Source organism: Rhamphochromis longiceps, linkage group LG18 (genome assembly GCF_057381845.1).
Source record: "Rhamphochromis longiceps isolate RC_006_pf linkage group LG18, R_longiceps_female_GT1.1, whole genome shotgun sequence".
NCBI lineage: Eukaryota > Metazoa > Chordata > Actinopteri > Cichliformes > Cichlidae > Rhamphochromis > Rhamphochromis longiceps.
In genome coordinates, this window is record NC_140574.1 from 4,146,991 (window position 1) to 4,166,610 (window position 19,620).

Genomic DNA, 19,620 nt, shown 5'->3' on the forward strand with positions numbered 1-19,620 from the left:
TATAGTATAATAAGGAGTTTAAATCTAAACTGAATACAGGTAATTTGGTGGTAAAGGTTTTCTTTAAGTGTCCTTGTGGGAGTATAGTGAAAAAAATGATGTAAGAAGATTTAAAATAAGTTAAAAACTGCAGTAGATGTTGTTAGGCAGTCATCTTTGTAGCAACATTCTTGGTAGTATTTGTGATTTGTTATTTATGTTTCTTTGAAGACACAAAGTAGGATGAAAAGACTGTCACTGAGCTGGAGTAAACTCCTGAGCAGGATACGAAAAGTAAGGAAAACACAAGAGGCACAAAATGTAATTAATGTGATGCAACTTCTGCTAAGTTATATATTTATATATATATTTTGCATACATATGTAAACAAAAACCTGAGTGAAAGAGCCTGTCATCTCCTCTGTCCAACAGGCTATAGCCAACCTAACTAGAAGGACCTACACATGGCTGGATAAACACATTAACCAAAACAGGACGAGGAACTCTGACAGACGACAATACAAAGAAATGACCAAACAGTTCAAGACTACCCTGAAAACATGCTACAAGAATGACAAAGTCTCCAAAAAGGAGATGAGGATGGCCAAGAAGCAGTGGAAGGAGGCCATGAAGAAAGTAAAAAAGGAGGACAAAAGGAGGGAAAAACTATGGAGCTCAATCAATAACAATAAGAAAACAGAAAATAGGAGAATGGAGAGGGAGATACCAGAAAGTACAGAATAAACTTTTGAATAAAAATACTTGGAAACAGAAGATTGTTGACAACGAGCAGATGACTGAAGCTGCACGATGCTCATTTCAGAAGAAAAGACTTAAGGCGGACTTTGTGGACAGAAACTAAAGCTCTGCTGAGTCTCAGCTGTGTGTTTGTTCAGTCTGCCAGTGACTCAACTCCCATCTGGAGCAAACAGATATGAAAAGGCCTGAATGTTCTTCAGTGAGAGAAACGATCCAGAATGCAGATATTTTAAGCCTCAGGAGTCTCTGTCTGTTCGGGCTTTTGAAAGAAAGAACGACTGCAGGAATCCTGATGCTCCAAAATGACAGCAGTGACGTGAAGTGGCACCAGAAACACACAGCAGGTTCATACTCAACGCTGCATCCATCTCAAGCTACCAAAAGCAGCCATCGCTGTCTCTGTTTTCATCAATAAAAAATTCTGTACTTGATTACTTTAAGAGAAGAGACATTTTCTTTAAGTTTAGCTGAGCAAAAAAAAAAGAGCAATAGAGGCAAAAATATCTCAGTTATAGATTTCTATAATTCAGAAAGATCACAGCTGTCACTGGATACTGGTTACACATCTTTTCTCTTTTTTTTTTTTTTTGTGTCCCGTTTGGATCTTTAGCCATCAGAATTGTTGTCTTATGGCCAAGAAAGATGCCAAGCGGATTTATTTTACCAAGTGGATCATCATGGCCTTGCCATATTGGTCCATTTGATTGACCTTGGTTATAATTATGCATTTATTTTATTTTCGGTTGCTACAAACGGGACAGACATGACTGGGGGATAGGACAGGGAGAAAGAATGAAAGAAAGAGAGGGAGAGAAAGAAAACCAGAGGGGAGAAGAGACGGTGAGAAGGGGGGGAAGAAAGAAAGAAAAACAAACAAAACACCTGGATCACCTGTATGGAGAAAAAAAAACTGAAGAGAAAGCAAACAAAAAAAGAGCAAAATAATAAATACAGCACCATCACAATAAACGAGCTAGCAGTAGATAACAGTAGATACTAAATAATAAACGATATTGTGCAGCACGCAAGATAGACAGCGCACAATGTGCTTTGAGGCAGCAGCCAAGAAAGCTGTAGTCCGCGTCTGTGAACACCCGTGTGTACACCTACACATCTTTTCTCTAATGTCACACCATCCGTTTGTTAACCAAGCTTTCTCTTAACAACTTCTACTCTGAAACCTATAGGTTCTCTTTATTATTGAGTGCTAAACTTTCTCTTAAAGCTAGCAATCTTGGTTAGCAAGTTGCATCCACACAGAGAATTAACTTCTTCTATAGTCTGTACCACGCAGCAAGATATGCTATTTATCAGACAGTGACACTGAAAATACAAAACACAAACACAGTTCAGAGGTTCAATTCAGCGACTCAAATAAGCAGAGATTAAGCCTACGAGATATCAATGGGCTACAGCCGCCCATATCAGCAGCACATCTGTCAATCAAAACAGCCACATTTCAACTATAGACCAAACTCTAAATGGGTTATTTAAAAAAATATCCTTGTACTGTTTTTATTTAAAAAGCACTGTTGTGGCACAGCACGAAGGTCCTGAGTTCAATTCCACCATCAGGCCGGGGTCTTTCTGTGTGGAGTTTGCATGTTCTCCCCGTGTTTGCGTGGGTTCCGTCCGGGTACTCCGGCTTCCTCCCACCGTCCAAAGACATGCAGCTTGTGGGGATAGGTTAACTGATTAATCCAAATTGCCCATAGGTGTTAATACGGAAGTGAATGTGAGCGCAAATGGTTGTCTGTCTCTGTGTTAGCCCTGTGACAGACTGGCGACCTGTCCAGGGTGTACCCCGCCTCTAGCCCTATGACAGCTGGGATAGGCTCCAGCACCCCCCGTGACCCTGAAAAGGATAAGCGGAAGCGAATGGATGGATGGATGTTTCTATAAAAGGGAAAATCAAAAGCATTTTTGGACCGTGCTGTGTTCAGTTCTGCTGTAAATTTTGACATTTTAATGTCAGCTCATCAAATATATGCTGACATGTTTCAGTCTAAGAACTAAAGTGGTAAAGCAACTGCTTATTACAGCCATCACTAGTGCTCAAGTCTTTCAAATTTCTAGCAATGTAACCGGAGTAAATCTTTTTGAGGGCTACTATTTCAAGTGGATACTGAGATTCAACTAAAGCTAGAAATGTTAATTATGTGCGTCTGTCTGGTGAGGCTGCATTACTTATTATTGACTTCAGCGACTACATCATTGTCATATTTAAACCCTCCATCCAACTTTTTAACTGCTTAATCATGGCAGGCCCGAGACAGATTACACCAGATCAAACCCAGGGTACACCTTCAAACCAAATGCCTTTTTGCTGTAACAGGTACTCCAGTTCTTTTATATTTCTTGGTTTAAGAATACCGACATTATATGTTTGCATTGACCTTCTCTGTTATTTCAGCCCTGACTGCAGAATTGTGTATTTCCAGCTATGGATCTGATGTGTCATTGTGGTTGAAGCTGTGTAACTGCTGCTAAAAAAAATCCGTCTAGTTTATAATCTAAAGTTTTTGCAAAACAACTCTGCATCTGAAGGGTTAAATCCTACTTTGAAAAAGGTCAAGATTCATCCACTTATTTCTACTTTCTGTGCACAATGAGTCACTGAACTGCAATTAGAGGCGCTTATTTAAACGTCAGTACGGAGAAAAGTGTGCATCATCATCATCATAGGATAAGTGCACTTCCACATTTGGGTTCTGAGTATGACTTTAAGCCAACATTTTACAAGAGCAGCTCTAACAGACGCAGGTGGGTTTATCTGTTGTCAGCTTGCCAGTGAAATGGCTTTTTACCAGTTTGGCTCCGTGAGGCTGTTTTTACTCCAACTGAGAAGCTGTGAATATTTCTGAGCATAAATCCAACTGATGGGTCGATAACATCAGTGACTGTAAAAACAATTTCTAGTTAATGCCCCTATAATAATTTAGAGAGCATGCTTAGTGGGGGCAAATTGTAACCTCGACGGTAGTAAAAAGCAGTTAAAAAAAGGCGGACAGGAAACAAATGGCTGCAGTTTGGTGGCATGTGTCATTTTTAGCCTCTTAAAACTACAAATCTCAGAGAGCATTTTGTTTTGGAAAAAAGAGCACTCGCTTTTTCAATCATTGGCAGTTACCAAAAAAATCATCAGTTACTCCATAATGTGACTGTTTGGTATAATCATGCAGAGCAGCAAAGGACTGCTGAAGGTCTCCAAAACAGCTGCTGTTTTCAACATTAATGGGGTAAAAAGAAAAAAAAAACATGACAGGATCTTTTAGCTCAAAATTGTATATTAAAAATAACAGTCATCGAAATGACCCTGAAACATCTGTTTTTTGATGTACTCTGTCCTTTCCACACAGTTTGCAAGTATGAAGACTGAAGAATCTCATTTAGAAATTAGTGAAGTGGAATGACCTTATTAGACAGTTAAAATAAATCAGAAACCACCTTTTATGTGGTTTTTACCTCTGCCACAGAAAACCATGAAAAACCAATGTGAGATATTCTATTTGTTCAGTTCATGAATAGGATTTGGCCATATGTTTTTAACAAGATGTTAAGAATGACTTTGAAACTCATAAGGAAGTATACTTTGTGCATGCAGCACATATGTTGTCAAGAGTCTCCAGGGGAAAGAATATGGAGTTTAGAAAAACCAACAACCTTTGTATTTTGACCCGTATCATGTTCTTTTTCTTACCCTAACCTAACAGTTTTATTAACATGAGGCCGGGCATTGTCGAACAACAGAAAGAACCCAGGACTCACTGCACCCGCATGAGGTCTGACAGTGGGTCTAAGGTTTTCATGGCAGTCAGGTTGCTGTTTGAGCATAACACTGTCCATGGCTTCTCCAGATCCTTTTTATGTCTGTCACATATGCTCACACTGAACCTGCTTTCATCTGTAAAAAGCACAGGGATTTACCAACTCTAGTATTCAACTGGCATTCACAAATGCCTACCTGTGCAACCTCTACAGGGCCCAGGCATTGCCAGTTGACTCAAGGCACTTTAAATTGTAAGGCGAAGACTCTACAGGGGTCTCGAACTCAAGTCCTCAAGGGCCGCTGTCCTGAAACTTTTCCATATGTCCTTGCTGCAACACACCTGAAGACGATTTGTAGGTTATTAGCAAGACTATAGAACTTGAATGCATGCTGAGGTGGCAACAGGGACAAATGGAAAAATTTCAGGACACTGGACCTCAAGGACTGGCGTTTGAGACCTTTCCTCACCAATAATATAAAGAAAACAGAGAAAACCCCCAAAATCATATGATTCCCCTTTGAGCAAGCTATTAAGTAGTGACACTGACCTAGCCAAATGCTAAAACTAGTGAAACCATCAGAAAAGATGAAGAGGGACAAAGCGTCAGTGGCCTCCACCTATTAAACCAGTCTTGCTTTGGCGGTTGTGTCATTGTTGCCCCTGTTTTTAATTTAACATCAAAGCAGCTGAAACTGATTAACAACCCTTAACTGACCAGATCAGACAAGATTGTTTTGTTTTTGTTTGTTGTTTTGAGCAGTGTACGCAAGTGGTCTGATAAAAAAAAAAATGAATTCAGGAAAACCAAAATAATTGGAAGTACTTGACCAAGAATGAAAAAAAGGAAAATTCACATAATGAAACAGCACTCTGCTCTCCTACGCTACTAGCTTATCCCAGCCTACACTAAGCATAGAGCAGGGTACCATGGAAAAGTTGGCAGGGCAAACACAGAGAAACAGACAACCATTTATACTTATATTCACACCTCAGGCCAAAAAAAGAATAACCAATTAACATGTATGTCTTTGGACTGAGGGAAGAAACTACTTGGAGAGAAGCCACACAGGCACAGGGAGAACATGCAAACGCCACACCCTCCAGCAGGTTTAAACCCAGGCTTGCTGTAAGCAAGTCCTAAGCACTGCCCCACTGAACAGCCCTTTCACAAATACATATCAAATTTATTTAAAATGTCACAACACAAAATTTAAACAGTCAGAGTGTAATTATTTATTTATGTGGTCAGCTAACATCTTCCATATCTCCATTGTATATAATGACTGCCACTTTTCCTGAACCTTAACTAAGCAGTTTTAGTTGCACAAATCTACCCAAACCTTAATCATAGAGGTAGAAGTTTAGAAAAGGCAAACAAATCTATTTTGTCATTCCATTTGGAGGACTTTGTATTATTTTTCATAACAAGTAACTGACTCACAAACAGTTAGTGCCTTTCCTAAAAGCCCCTTAAACCCCTTTTGGGTTGTGTGTGTTAAATTTAAAAGTTTTAAAGACACTAAACAACAAAACCAAACAAAAGCCTAGAAAAATAACTCAATTTAATCTGTTTGTTAAATAATCCATGGTTGGACCTTTCATGGCTTTAATTATGCATTTCTCTATTGAGTTATTTTAAAAGTTGTTACTGCTATCATAATAAAGAGAGAACAGTTAAGTCTGAAAGTGAGGCAACCTTCAGCAGAGGGTAAATACTCTGCCTTTCAGCAGTATTATACCTGCCATGGTCTCTTCAGATTGATGGCGATCACCTGGAAACGGTAGCAGCACAGCTCGCAGGTCCAGCAGCCCCGTTCGCTGATCCACTTCAGCAGGCACTGCTGGTGGGTATACCGCACTGAGCCGTCACACCTGCATGGGTTCAACAAGTCCCCCTGGAGACCAGAGAGAGGGCAAAGGTCAAACGTAAACAGAGATAAATTTTAAGGGAGGGGACAAACTGACACAAATACACAAATACAGTTTAGACCAGAGCTGTCAAATTCATTTTACATCGAGGGCCACGCACAACACGCAAGGTCCCTGGACCTTATGTTTGACACCACTGGTTTATATGTTAAATGATTGAGGATGGATTAAAAATCATTCCAATCATGTCAAGGAGATAGTTTAGCTTATCCAGCTGTAGCTTGAAACTAACTACTAAATAGCTAGACTATCTTCATGACGACTGATGCAGAGATGATTTCTGATTAGTCTAGCCTCAATTGTTCATCAATAATACTCACAGTGAAAGAAAAAGCAAGTGCAAGTTCCAAGAGCAACTGTTTATTTACTGTCACTTCCATGCCATGGGCAGCTTGAGGTCCTTTGTCACTTTTTTGAGTTTTATCACCCGTCTCCAAGGTAAATGGGGAAGAGTCTGAAGAAGTTAAAGGTCTGATTAAACTTAAATACCATTTGTAGGCATTTCAGTCTAAAGCAGCTTAGACCGAGTGCAAATTCTAGGAGCAACTGCTGATACCTGTGCTAAAATACTACAGTTTTTGCTGGAGCATTGACTTTAAATGCTATATCCAAAGTTTCATCCTACCAAGCTATAAAGTATGATAAAACTTTGAGACCTTTCTCATTACTTGTGCAGTACTCACTGGTGCACCAGGCACACACAATTTTTGTGATTTCGTCCTGTTTATTAGGACTTTACATCCTCAAACCTCTGCTTAGATATCTGTTATTGCACGGCATCTTTAAGCATGTTAGCATCAGCAAAAACAAATGTGAGGATCAGTGCATAAACTCTAATACACCTCTTCTTTGTAGTTGTGTGACATCACCTTTAATTTTCTTGGTTAGTTATCATGAGTAATGAAACATTTTCAATCTCTGAAATATCATTCTGTGACATCACTGGTAAGAGATGCCACATGATGGCATAACATCATTCCCTAATGATGTTGCCTATTTGAGGTTGAGGCAAGAGGCCCACAGCCTACTGACTGCCTAGCAACAGGTAAAAAGCCCCAAATTTGAACATGCTTCTGCATCCGACCTGAAATCTAACACAAATCTAATTACTCACCAGCAGGGGTCAACTCCTGTGATTGCAAAAACAAGTCATATCTGTTCCACTGACATCCCAAGGACTCACTGACCACTGAGAGATTTCAAAGACAGTCCAAAAGATCAGTGTATCTGATGTCATCCAAAAGTTGGCAATGATTGATGATTGGATCGTTGGCTGCACCAATGACGGCATGCTCATTAGCTAACAACTTGTGCCTTTTCAGCAAACCCTGGAAAATCTTCCTTTCTGATTCGAGTAATGACCATAATTTATTTTTACTAAAAAATATACCATTATGTTTCATTTATATGATTCAAAAACGATGACTGAGCCAATAACGCAACAGGAAAATGTTTACTGAGATCGCAGCCAAAGAGCTATTGTTTGATAGACTTTTATTCATCTGGATAAAAGTTGTATAGCCCATGGAGTCTTCCCTTAAGGCAAACGGGTTTTAGTATTCAAACCTGGAAGCTATGTTCATATACAAAGTGACTTTATCCATTAGTCTGTGGTTGCAGATAATGAAACTGATAGAGCACTTTTCTCTCCTTCTTTGTACAAGGTTCACGATATGAACTTGTGTTTCACAATCACTCTGCAAACCCTGCATATGGTAATGCAAAAGCAGCAAACAAAACCTGGAGCTATACTTGCTTGACATTCATATCTTGTCTCGTGTTCTTATCGTTTTGGCTACTCTCTGTAGTACCAGTGATAAATTAAACCTCAGACTCTTTTCAGGAACGGAGAGAAACTATCTGCTTTCGGTTTAATATTGGAGCTGTCTATCCAATATTAATCTTCTATCCATTTCATGGTCCATGTGTCATCTTTCCTATCATCCAAAAATTCTTGTTTTCAGGCCTCAGTTTGGCCTTTTATCCCAACATGTCATACATCAAAGAAAACACACGGCTTGTTCACCAGAGGCCCTTACCAGCATCGCTCAGATCAATGACCATTTCTCAAAGCTACAACACTTACGGATATTAACGGTGGGATGCAGCCTGACATTAATCATTACAGCCGCATCTATTTGTTCCGATGGGTTCTTTTCTTTTTTCTTCCTCTAGGCATTCCTCAAGCAGCCATTACTGCAGCTTTGACCTGCTGGCTGGGCTGTGAGTGGCATATTAATAGTATATTAAGGTCAGTGGTCAGAGAGCTCATTTTTCATCATGTCATATTAACCTTGTGGGTTTAAAAGGACCTCGGAGGCTTTCGCTTGAATGAACTGATGCAGGTCAGCTATGCACTGAAGCAGAGATTGATAAAGCCAACTTCAAAGATAATTTGAATAAGTCAGAGAATTCTCTAAAGGGGCTCTCTGAAAACAGTGCACTTATTTTAGTAACACAAGGTCGTTCCATTGAGAAGTACACAAGGTCAGAAAATAATGTAAACTATTTGTGTATTTCTTTTCCAGCTGAACATTAAAGAAACATCTATAAAGAGACGATCGTTAATGATGAGCATTGATAACATTTTATTGATTTTCCTTATCATTCCCTTCTTCCTTATTAATTCCTGATCAAGTTTCTCTGTGGGAAACTTGCACAGGTGTTCAGCATCAGTGTTGCGATTTATCAACAACTCACATATTAGTGAATCTGAACTGACTGAAGAAATAGAGCAGAAAAAGGGACTCAGTTTATGAAAAGCTCCATGGTCATGAATATGGGTGTCTGGGTCAACCGATACTGGGCTTGGTGACTAATAATGGCATATTGATAAGCAATCAATTCACCTGTGTTCTAATCTCGGGGCATGCCAGTGTCACAGCAGTCCACACTGTGCCTTAATGCACCGGCAATAACAATATTGCAGGGTCTGACATAACCAATGGTTTGGCACCAGTAAAAAAATTATGTTGGGCGAGTTGATCAGCCAGCTGCTGTTCGGGATTATTTTTCCACCAACTGAAATTAACCTTCACTTAATAGTATTTTCATAGAAAAGTACAATTAAAATCTTTCATCAAGCCACCTATTCATGTTGTTTAAACATGAAAAAGTAACCTTGAGGTGCTCCCGTCCTCTTTGTTCTGCAGAACAGTAGCACAACTGAATTAATAAGATGTTAAAATGTCTATATGCAGATTAAATGCATTATTAGGTTTTTTAAATCATTTGGCAGCATTTGTTGGAGGCTGGCATTAACCACCCCATCGCTCTCTAGAATTAACACCTTTATGTTATGCTGAGTTTGAAGTTGTGTAGCAGTAGTGATCTTTGTGTTTTTCTTTTGTTTCCACTTTCTGAATAATTTCCCCTTTATACTTTCATTTTCATTTTGGGTCAAGGATCAAAAACTAGATGGTTGGGTTCTGGACCAAATGTTGCTTTGTGTTAAAATAGCCTCGTTCACATTGATAAATGATGAGTTGGGACTGACAGCCCTATTTCACCGATGCCATAACCACAACGCCCAAGGACACTTTGTAGTGCACACTAGCAGCTTTGTCAAAGCTGCTAGTGACAAAGTTTTATGTTGAGGGAAGGAAAACGGCCTGGGTGTCAGTGGCTGATATTTATCTGTTTTGGCCCATCCTTTTGCACTGTCAAATATCCTGATGAGAGTTAAGCTTTAAAGCATTTTTATTGTATGATAAAAATTGCAATACAAATTTTCTGTCTGCAGACACAGAGAGAGGAAGTAAACAAGCAGGAAAATATCAGTACTGGGATCTGATACTGGTTAAATTTGTGTTTGTTTTGCATTCAGAAATAAAATTTCACTGGTGCACAATAAACTTACACTTCATTGTTTTACAACGCACAACAAATGAGAATCATGACAGTATTGATAAGAGGAACTGACAAGCTCACACTTACCCCAGAGCAGATTTGGAAGTATATGATCAAGTTTAAAAATCATGTCTCATATTTTGACTTTATCAAATAGCAGTCCATTTCAACAAACTATTACCACTGACCATGAAAACTGATTCATTGGAAATGGAGTGTGACAAAATTTGAAAATAAAAGCATATTGATTACAGTGTTGAGTTTTACTTGCTGTGTGAGTATAAAACTTACACAGAAAATGCAAAGAAAGAGTTACTTAGTGTCAGCAATCAATATAAGCATATAAAAATAATCTATAATAATTTATAAAATAATGTAATAATGCATCAACATCTTGCTTAGCCTGCTGACTACCAGCTGCAAAATCAATTAAATCTCGGGGAGCTGGTTTAGCTTAGCGGATTCAAGATCATTTTAAATGACCTGGAAGCTGCTTCTGCAGACTTACTGCTTCCCCTGTTGGACCTGAGCTAGGTTCACTTATTCTCATATTTCACATTTTCTTAGTTTTGAAGTTTATCATTTTGTGATATCTCTTTGTTGCACACATTTGTGTGCACTGCTGTTTGTTTATTTTTGTGTGTGTATTATAATTGAATGTAACTGAGCTGACAGAGCTACCTATTTTGACCTGGACACCAACAACATCTCAAGAGTCTGACTTTCCAGGATAAATAACAATAAATTGTATATGAGATTTTAAATAAAATGCTCCGCATAATCGGTAATCCATAAAGGACTCGTATATTTTGCTTCTGTGTGCACCTCTGTCTATTATTATTACCATGGGGAGGATAACAGCGAGAGAAAAATTGAGCAGTCACAAATGAAACTATATGAAAAATAAAGCCCACACAGCAGCGCGGGGTGTTCAATCACAAAAAACGATTTAATGTCAAAGTCATCATTAAGGCCTTTAGGGGCTGAAGTGCTCAGTGTGTATATACAGCAGAGTTCAAGTTTTAGGAGCAAAGAGTTTATATCTCCCACTCTGGGTGGATGTTTTATTGCCTCAATACCCACATATCTGAAAGAGGAAGTGTTGCACTTTGTCTAAGTGTACATCCACAGCACTAGATGTCTGTGATAGTGCTGCTGTGTTCAACTGTACAAACTAGTGTGTATTAATCCACACTGAGGTGTGTATACAATGTAAAACTTGCTTAATGTTGTATTTTTTTCCAATGAGTTGGTGGTTAAATGAGTTATAATAGTTGGCAATGAGCACCTGGGTAATTTCCAGATGAGGAAATGTCAGGGTGATGCAGGGGAAGGTCTGCTCAGCTGAGAGGGCCCTTACAGTGCGTTTGAGTGGGCTGAGAAAAACAATTGTTAAGAACTAGATCTGTTTCACAAATAATGCCAGGCTTCTTTGATTATACTCTTCACAGCCTCAAATGCCAGTAAATACTGCGTGGCATAAACAATTCCTTGTTCTCCTTCTTTAGATTTGTAGTGATAAGGTATTCAGCTCGAGATATGTTTAAAAAAACATGAGGCTTTTTTAATCAGAGCCTCTTTGAATCCTCTCTGTCTGAGGCTTTTTTTAAAGCATCTTAGCTTTGGTGTGAAAGACCTCATTACAGATGTAGATCTTGTAATTCTGCTCTGAACCGAGAAACAGGAAGATTTTTCTTAAGAGACATTGGATTATATGATTAAAGCTTTGATACATATAAGCTTGGGGAATAAACACGTTTTTAGCTGGATGAGTGGATTTACCTGATGAGTGAAGATATTTTTGCTATCATGGCCGCTCCTAATCATGTCTGTGTGGTATAGTCTTGCTATTAAATGGTCCTCGAGTTATGATTAATTTGTCAAAAAAACAAACAAACAACAAAATCCAACTTCATTGCAAATTTTCACTCTAACCCTTCAACCATATTGCAAGCTCTGCGTTAGACAATGTATTTCTTATGTAGCTGGACCTTGTGTTAGTAGCTAAACATTTAGAGTAAACCTTGAAGGGGGCTATTTTTTTTCTTACTCTCTGTCATATTCATACTGTTACAATGGTGGGTGCTAATATTAAAAAAAAAAAATGTCCAAAAGTTTGAATAAGGAAGTAAGCACATCAGTGCAAATACACCCCCCAAAGTCAGAAGCTCAAAACAAAAGCTCTAAACACCGTTTTTTCACCTTTGCTGATGTCAGTGAGAGCAGATATGCCTAATGAAGGTAATCTATAGCACTGCTTTGATTGTCTGAGTGAGACCCAGTATAAAACAAATAAAAAGCCACTCTAGTACATTCCAAGAATACACTTTTGGAGTTGGGAATGAACACAATATGCTTCACATTAGAAAATCGTTATTTAAACCATGATAAGAAAAACAGCAATGTTCTCATGTCATTCATGGCACTCTTATAGCTTTTTAGTGCGGCTTTTAAGAAACACTTTCATAATCAAATGGTGTTTACAGTGCAGATGAAAGCTCCAAATAAACAAGTTCATGTCACTGACGATGCCACCTCAAGGCCTGCGTATACACTTGTTGTGCAGACAGGCAAATGCAAATGTAACATTTAAAATAAATGGAAAATCGAGGGCTTTTTATTCAGTTGTTCTGGGGAGCTCAAGTAAACAGTCTGATGATTGTTAAAGAGTAAACAATGCAACAAAGTTTCTTTAAAAAGGCAGTAAATGAATCTAGAGCTTGTGAAAGAACTGCCATAATAAAAGATATAAAACTGCTCAAGGCCTAAAGCTTTATTTGCTCTGGAGCTTTTCACAGGAACACTCGATCTTTAGATTGAGGAATAAGCAATGGAGGAAAAATCTCCAGAAAACTTTAGTGAGTAGACCAAAGGTAAAGAATTTCAGTAATTTGCAATACAACAGCTATAACTCCCTTTAAGATTTTATCTAGTTTTCCACTACTTTGGTTTGATAATTGTGTTTATATATCATAGGCCAACCCTGATTGGCTCGTTTCCCGCTCTGCAGTCCTCTTTTAAACTATACACTCATCAAATTCTATAATTTTAGTCCACCTAACAGCCCTTTGGGGCACCCTTTACCCACTGACGATTGTTATGACATGTGGTTTAAAGCTCCAGAAAAATCCCATGTAGCAGCAGCACATGTCAACTGCTGTTTGAGTGAAATATCAAGCAGATCTATTAAACAAACAAATGAGAAGTTCTCAGTGTGTTCAATACATCTGCTGGTGGATTAGCCCGAAAGCTGCAGAAAATGTGTAAAATTAGACCCCAAGTTGTGGTTGTTTTTTTTTCAGCTCCTCTTTCCAAAATTAAGATAAACTACAATCATTAGCCTGGACTGTTGAATGAACAAAATAGCACTGGTTTCTGAAAGGAAGGTGGTATGGAAGATGTCAGAGTATGGCTTAAACCAATCAATCCAAAGACCGGAAGAGGATTTTTATGGTGTTTACGGCACATTTTCACTCTATCTGCCGAGACATGAATATTTAAAATGTTAAATGTCTGTTTTGCAATTTGCTTGATAACTGGTGAGCTTGCCCAGCCTGTGGCCGTGTATCAAAATCAAATATCAGTCTGGACCCGGGGGCAGCATTATTAGATTAACTCTGCTAATAGGCTGTAGCCCACGTTCAGAAGACAGGATATTCACTTAGGCATTTACTGCCCTTACTCCCCTCTTCCCTTAAGCTCCAGCAGGGATGTATCGTCCCTCATCAGCCATCACTGTCACGAGCCCAAAAGGCCTGCAGAGTGTCAGGTTTCAGAGCCAGTAGGACAATGTCCATTTGTCCCTGCAGGTCCACATCAGTCCATTCACCTCCAGGAAAACATGCAGACAGTTAGACTGATGCATCGCTTCAGGGAAAATATTTATTATTAATGGCCTATGATTCAGTCACTGTCATCCCCCTCTGTTACGATGAAGGAGCTGCAGTTTTCTGTGTACGGGTGGAAGGACTCACCAGTTTAATCTTAGTTTCATCTATAACAGGAGCTTCACTTAAACAATAATAAAATGTAATGTAATATTATACTGGACTTCATTCATGATCTACATGCTGCCTCCACCCTTACAAAAATAATGCTCAGCATGTTTATCTTTTATCTGCTTTTATTTCTCAGTTTATTGTGTTTTAATGCATTTCTACAACCCATTTAAAGCACTGCTAATTTATTTGAGTGTTTGAAAGGCACTTTATACACAAACAGGATGTAAATAGTTTTGGAGCATCTAGCATCTCCTTCAAGAAAGCTGCTCTGAAATGAAGACTTTGATTTCTTAGTGTGTTTGTAAAGGAAGCAGCTAAACACAAAAACTGATTAATAGAAATGTTATTTGGATAAATTAGAGATTACTGACATGTGGCAGAAAGGTGTACTTAGCTGCTAACAATCCAAAATGCTAAACACTTTGAGTCCTTATGGAGGGATCTACCATCTTCTCTGCACTTTGAACAGTTTTCATTTAACCTTCCTGTTACAAAAATACAATAACAGAACTTTAGCCTCTGAACCTGGAACTTTTTATCATCCATTTTTCGTACTTTGGACCCTGCTCAGGATCTTGCATGAAGATCTGTTGATCTTTATTTTTGTAAACAAATAAAAGTTTGCTATTCTGTTGACTGTTTACTAAAATTCAGCCTTTCTGTCTGTATGTTTGGTTGATTTTTATTTATTTGTTATTGATAAAAATCATGGGTTGTGGGCTTGCACTATTTTGGCTTCTGAAATGAGGCATGTCTGAAAATAAACCAACCAGTGGAAATCTATGACATAGTACTAGCAATGTTTAGTCAATGTTCTTGTCTAGATGCACAAATTTGATTTACTTGAATAACTAAAGGTGTCCCAGAGGCTTCCATTTGAGGACATATTTTGTTTTATAATTTTAGAAGTTATCTTAATACTACAATAAAAATTATATTTCAGCAAGAATACATCTCTTTGCTGATGAGACTGTCATTTAAATTACACAAGTATTAGGGTATATGGATAAATGACAAGCTTTTCTTTATTGTACAAGTTGGCACTCTTATTAGAAAATACAATTTATAGATTTTGTTTTAATTGTTGAAAAAACTAACGTGGAAGCTATTTTGAGGATTGATGGTGATATTTGGTGATATAATGTATGTTCAAGCCACCTCCTCACTTTTATTGAACATTGATTCAGCATATTGCTCATCTGTACTTCTTTATTTATACAGATTTATTAGAGAAACAAAATCACCACTCACCACTGCATTCTTTAATCCTGGACATCAGTGACCACAGAGGAAACAGCACCGGTGTGTGTCTGTGTGTGCACGTGTGTGTGTGTCTAAACAGTTGCTTCTGATGTGCTGATGTTTTTGACAGATTTGGAGATTTCAAAACAGGATCTCACCAAACACCTTGGAAATGAAATACTTGCAGAAAGAACCAAACTTAAACATGCTTACATCTGTCTCTGGATTTAAAGGTGCCATGTAGTGAATGTCTGCATATCATGCATTTCATGTTGTACTTATTGCATTTTTAATACAATATGTTTATATTTTGTATGCCTGTCCTTTTTTCCTTGTGAACATTTTATCTCAGTGGGATTTCCTTATTAGATAAATAAATAAATAAAATTAACCCACACATTATCAACATCGTGTTGCCAGTACCACAACAGAGACACATTTTCCTCTAACTAAAGTGTGTGTGTGTATATAAGTACACACACTTTACAGTTATGTTTTTAAGCCTGTAATTCCAGTCAGTGGGATGAATAGTAAGGCTGGGATCCTTCATCCATAAAGGGATGAATTATTCAGTCTCAGTATGTAAAAACTTTAGTTTATTACTTGGTAAAAAGATAAATATTGGCAGCTTCTGACTTCATGTTATAACACAAACAACATTATGTAGGAACAGCTGTGTGCAGGCATTATAGACATGGGGGAAGTGGCATGTGGTTGGGTCAGTGTGATTTCAGGATTTTTTTGTTTTTTTAAACAGAACTGCAACAAGACACTGGGTTGTGTTTAGAAACTGCTTCAACTGCTTCAGCAGTACCAGTCTCATGACCTCAAGACTCCTTTCTAAGGCTACCTGTGCCTGAATTTTGTCACCTGCACTAAAAGTATAACAGTAGATATTGATGCTCACTGAATCTACTATAGCATTGCAGTATAAATGTGCTCTGAAAGCTACTGGAGTTAAGTTATACATCTATTACACCCTCAAAGGGCAAATATTATATAAGAGTTTGTGTTGGTGGGTACAAAATTTGTAAATGATAAATAAATGCCATGGTGGCTTTATCGGTTTTACATATATCATGTAGTCAAAATGTTAAAAGAAAAATGCTTTCTCCAAGTATATGTATGAGGAGCTGGCAGTGAAAATGGTTATGTTGCAACAGGTGTCTCACTGCAGTGGCCCCAGAGGACATCCAGTGCACACATTTAATAAAGAGCAGTGTTTGATGCCCTGATCAGGAATTAATCCTTTACTACTAAACACAGTAAGATCTGACAATTATTAACAAATACATTATAATATATAAAATCTTATACGTCACAATGCAGCTGTACTTTATGAGTTATGATACATTAATTAGTTAATTCATTAGAATGTAATAACTTAATGGAAATTAAATGGAAATTGACATTAATTAACTATGGGATTTAATTAATTACGATATGATTTTTTTTGTATCCACCGGTAAGTCAGTTGATGAATGGTAAAATATGACTGGCTCTTGAGGACTTCTAAAGAAGTACTTGTGCTCAGCTTTGGAATTGCTGCCCTTGGTGATTTCAGCACCACGGACAGCAGCTCTCTCTCTCTCTCTCTCTCTCTGTGTGTGTGTGTGTGTGTGTGTGTGTGTGTGTGTGTGTGTGTGTGTGTGTGTTTCTTTCTGATTGGCTCTCTGCGCTACTGAAATCCGTCCAACCAGGCCAGCCAGCAGGATATGAACTCAGCAGGTTTACCTAATTTTAATTAGAAGAGTTGCTACATTCAGCCAATCAGGGTCAAGCATTGCGAGGACCGAGCCCTCACCTTCAGTTTAATTCAACTTCGACCACTCACAAAACCGGGGCTGTTAATCTGCCAACACTACAAACACATTTGGTAACACAATCTTGGACACACATTGGTTGGCATCAGTAAGCTAAAAACCACATGTACCTGCTCTGCGCCTTGGAAGCAGATCCTGCAGCTGGGAGTGGGGATGCAGGTTTCGCTGCTGCAGTTTGAATGCATTGTCTGAGCCTTGCAAGAGCTCCCCCCGACAGCCCCGTCCTCACTGGAAAAATTCCCCTCGTTGTTCTCCACAGTGAATTTCTCTGTGTCACCCCCACACGCGTCCCTGCAGCTCCGGCCCTCCCGGCAGCCCTCTGCCCCCTCTCCCTCCTCTCCTCCCAAGGCTTCGTCCTCATCGTCGGGGTGCGGACGTCCTTGGAAGCCGTGAGGTTCGCTTTCCTCCCAGGTGTGGCGGTGAGGTATGGTGGTACCTCCACTCGCCTCCCCACACGCGGGACCCGCCTCTCCCTCCTCTGTGCTCATAATAAAATGAAAAGTCGAAAATAAATTGCATAGATGCCGCCCGACACGCTCACACAGTATCCACCACCACTGCGACGCAGGGACGCGATGCAGCCTTCAGGCTCCTTGATTACGGCGCTCTCGGCGAAAATAACTCCGCTCCGTGGCTTCCGAACCGAGCCGTGCACCTCCTGTAACGGAACCTACAGCGTGACAGCCTGGCAGAGCTGCAGTTGAGCCGCAGGAAGCTCACGATGCTGCTGCGGACCGTCGCTCGGCTGGAACCGCCTCATGCGCTCCGGAGACCCGGGGAGCATTTCCAAGCAGCCTCCATGCATCGCAACGAGACTCAGCCGTCCTGAAGCACCCAAATCCCCCTCTACCCTTCCTCCTCCTCCTCCGCCTCTTTAGTCCCCACCGATAAAGCCGATGGCAACAGAGTAGCGGCACGCAAACAATCTTCCGAGCGGTCCAACCCGGGCTGGAAGCCGCCTGATGTGCTCGAGCATTCACCCTGCTGAGGGGCTCTTGGGCACGAATCCACTTCAAGTCAGCTGTAAGTTCTCTGATGAGTCGTGCACTCTCAGGAAGCAGAAAAGACCATTTCCCCCGGGGGATGACCAATCAATCACATTATTATCCCATTAATATGATGGAGGACATAAGTTTCCAGACCCAGGCAGGCACTACTTCAGCACAGCCAGCAGTAAGAAAGAAATGAGAAGCATCATACTCACAGCAGCAGCAACTTGGCCAGTCCGCCCGCCTGCCACAAAGAATATTTTATGTGCTGAGATGTGGCGACCCACAGCAGCCTCCCTGTGTTAAAGGGGTCACCTGCTGGGTTACAAATGCCATCATTATCAGTGGTGGTGGTTAAAATCTTTCTGAAACTTAAAGAGGAACTTCAGCCTGTAAATGATAGACTTATTAAATGTCGTAGAGGGCTGAGCCTGTGGTTCTCTAAAGGTGGTTCATGGTGAATTCCGGTGTCCTCTGCTTGGAACGTGTGGTTAATAATCTTACCGATCCAAAATGAATCTAAAAGAAGCATTTAAAGGGAACTTATGAGTTAATGCTTTAATGAGGTAAAGTTAATTAATGCTCAACGTTTTTTTTCTTATTGGCTGCTTGTCCCAAACAGAAAACTTTGCACATGCAGAGCTGTGTCATAATTTTAAGGATACAACCTTTTAATAACAGCATGCAGAGCCAAGAGCACAAAAAACTATCTGAAACAGAGCTACAGTTTCCTAGGAGGCTGAAGCCTGATCTTAAAGTGGCTGATAATGAATTTAGGGGTGCAACAACAGGAAGCCATTAATAGTCTAAAGAAGGTGTGGTTGTAAGTGTTATTTATGCACAAGTCATTTTCATTTTTTGCTTTGAGTGAAATGTCTTTGGATGGTGTTCTTTAATCTTTCTCACTTCTTGATCTTGGGTTCTGGTGATGATAGAGTCACAAACAGTGTTTGTTTTAAAGGTTTAAACAAAAAACAAGCGCGTCCATGCTCACAGGTGTACACACGGGTGATCACACCCACAAACTACACCCTTTTTGGCTCCTACCTCAAAGCACACTGTGTTCTGTTGATCTTATGTGCTGCACAATAATGTTTAACATTTAGTATTTACTGTCATATTCCCATATATCATTGTGATGTTGTTTATTCTATTACTCTTGTTCTCTTCTGCTTGCTTTCTTTTTTCTTTCTCAGCAGGTGATCCAGGTGATTGATATATGCATTTTTTTTCTCTGCCCGTTCTGTTGGTTTTTGTCTTTTGCCCTTCTCCCCCGTCC

General features: G+C 39.4%; 1 protein-coding gene across 1 annotated transcript in view; it reads right to left on the minus strand.

The window, feature by feature from the left end:
- The window catches only part of marchf11 (membrane-associated ring finger (C3HC4) 11), a 28,440-nt gene extending 9,389 nt beyond the window's left edge, over positions 1–19,051 (minus strand). Inside the window, exons 1-2 of the mRNA XM_085389153.1 lie at positions 17,463–19,051; positions 6,248–6,403 (exon numbers count right to left, since the gene is read on the minus strand). Coding sequence (XP_085245279.1) covers positions 6,248–6,403; positions 17,463–17,840 — 534 coding nt within the window. The 5' untranslated portion in view covers positions 17,841–19,051. The remainder of the gene's footprint in view (positions 1–6,247; positions 6,404–17,462) is intronic.
- Positions 19,052–19,620: the final 569 nt, after the last annotated feature.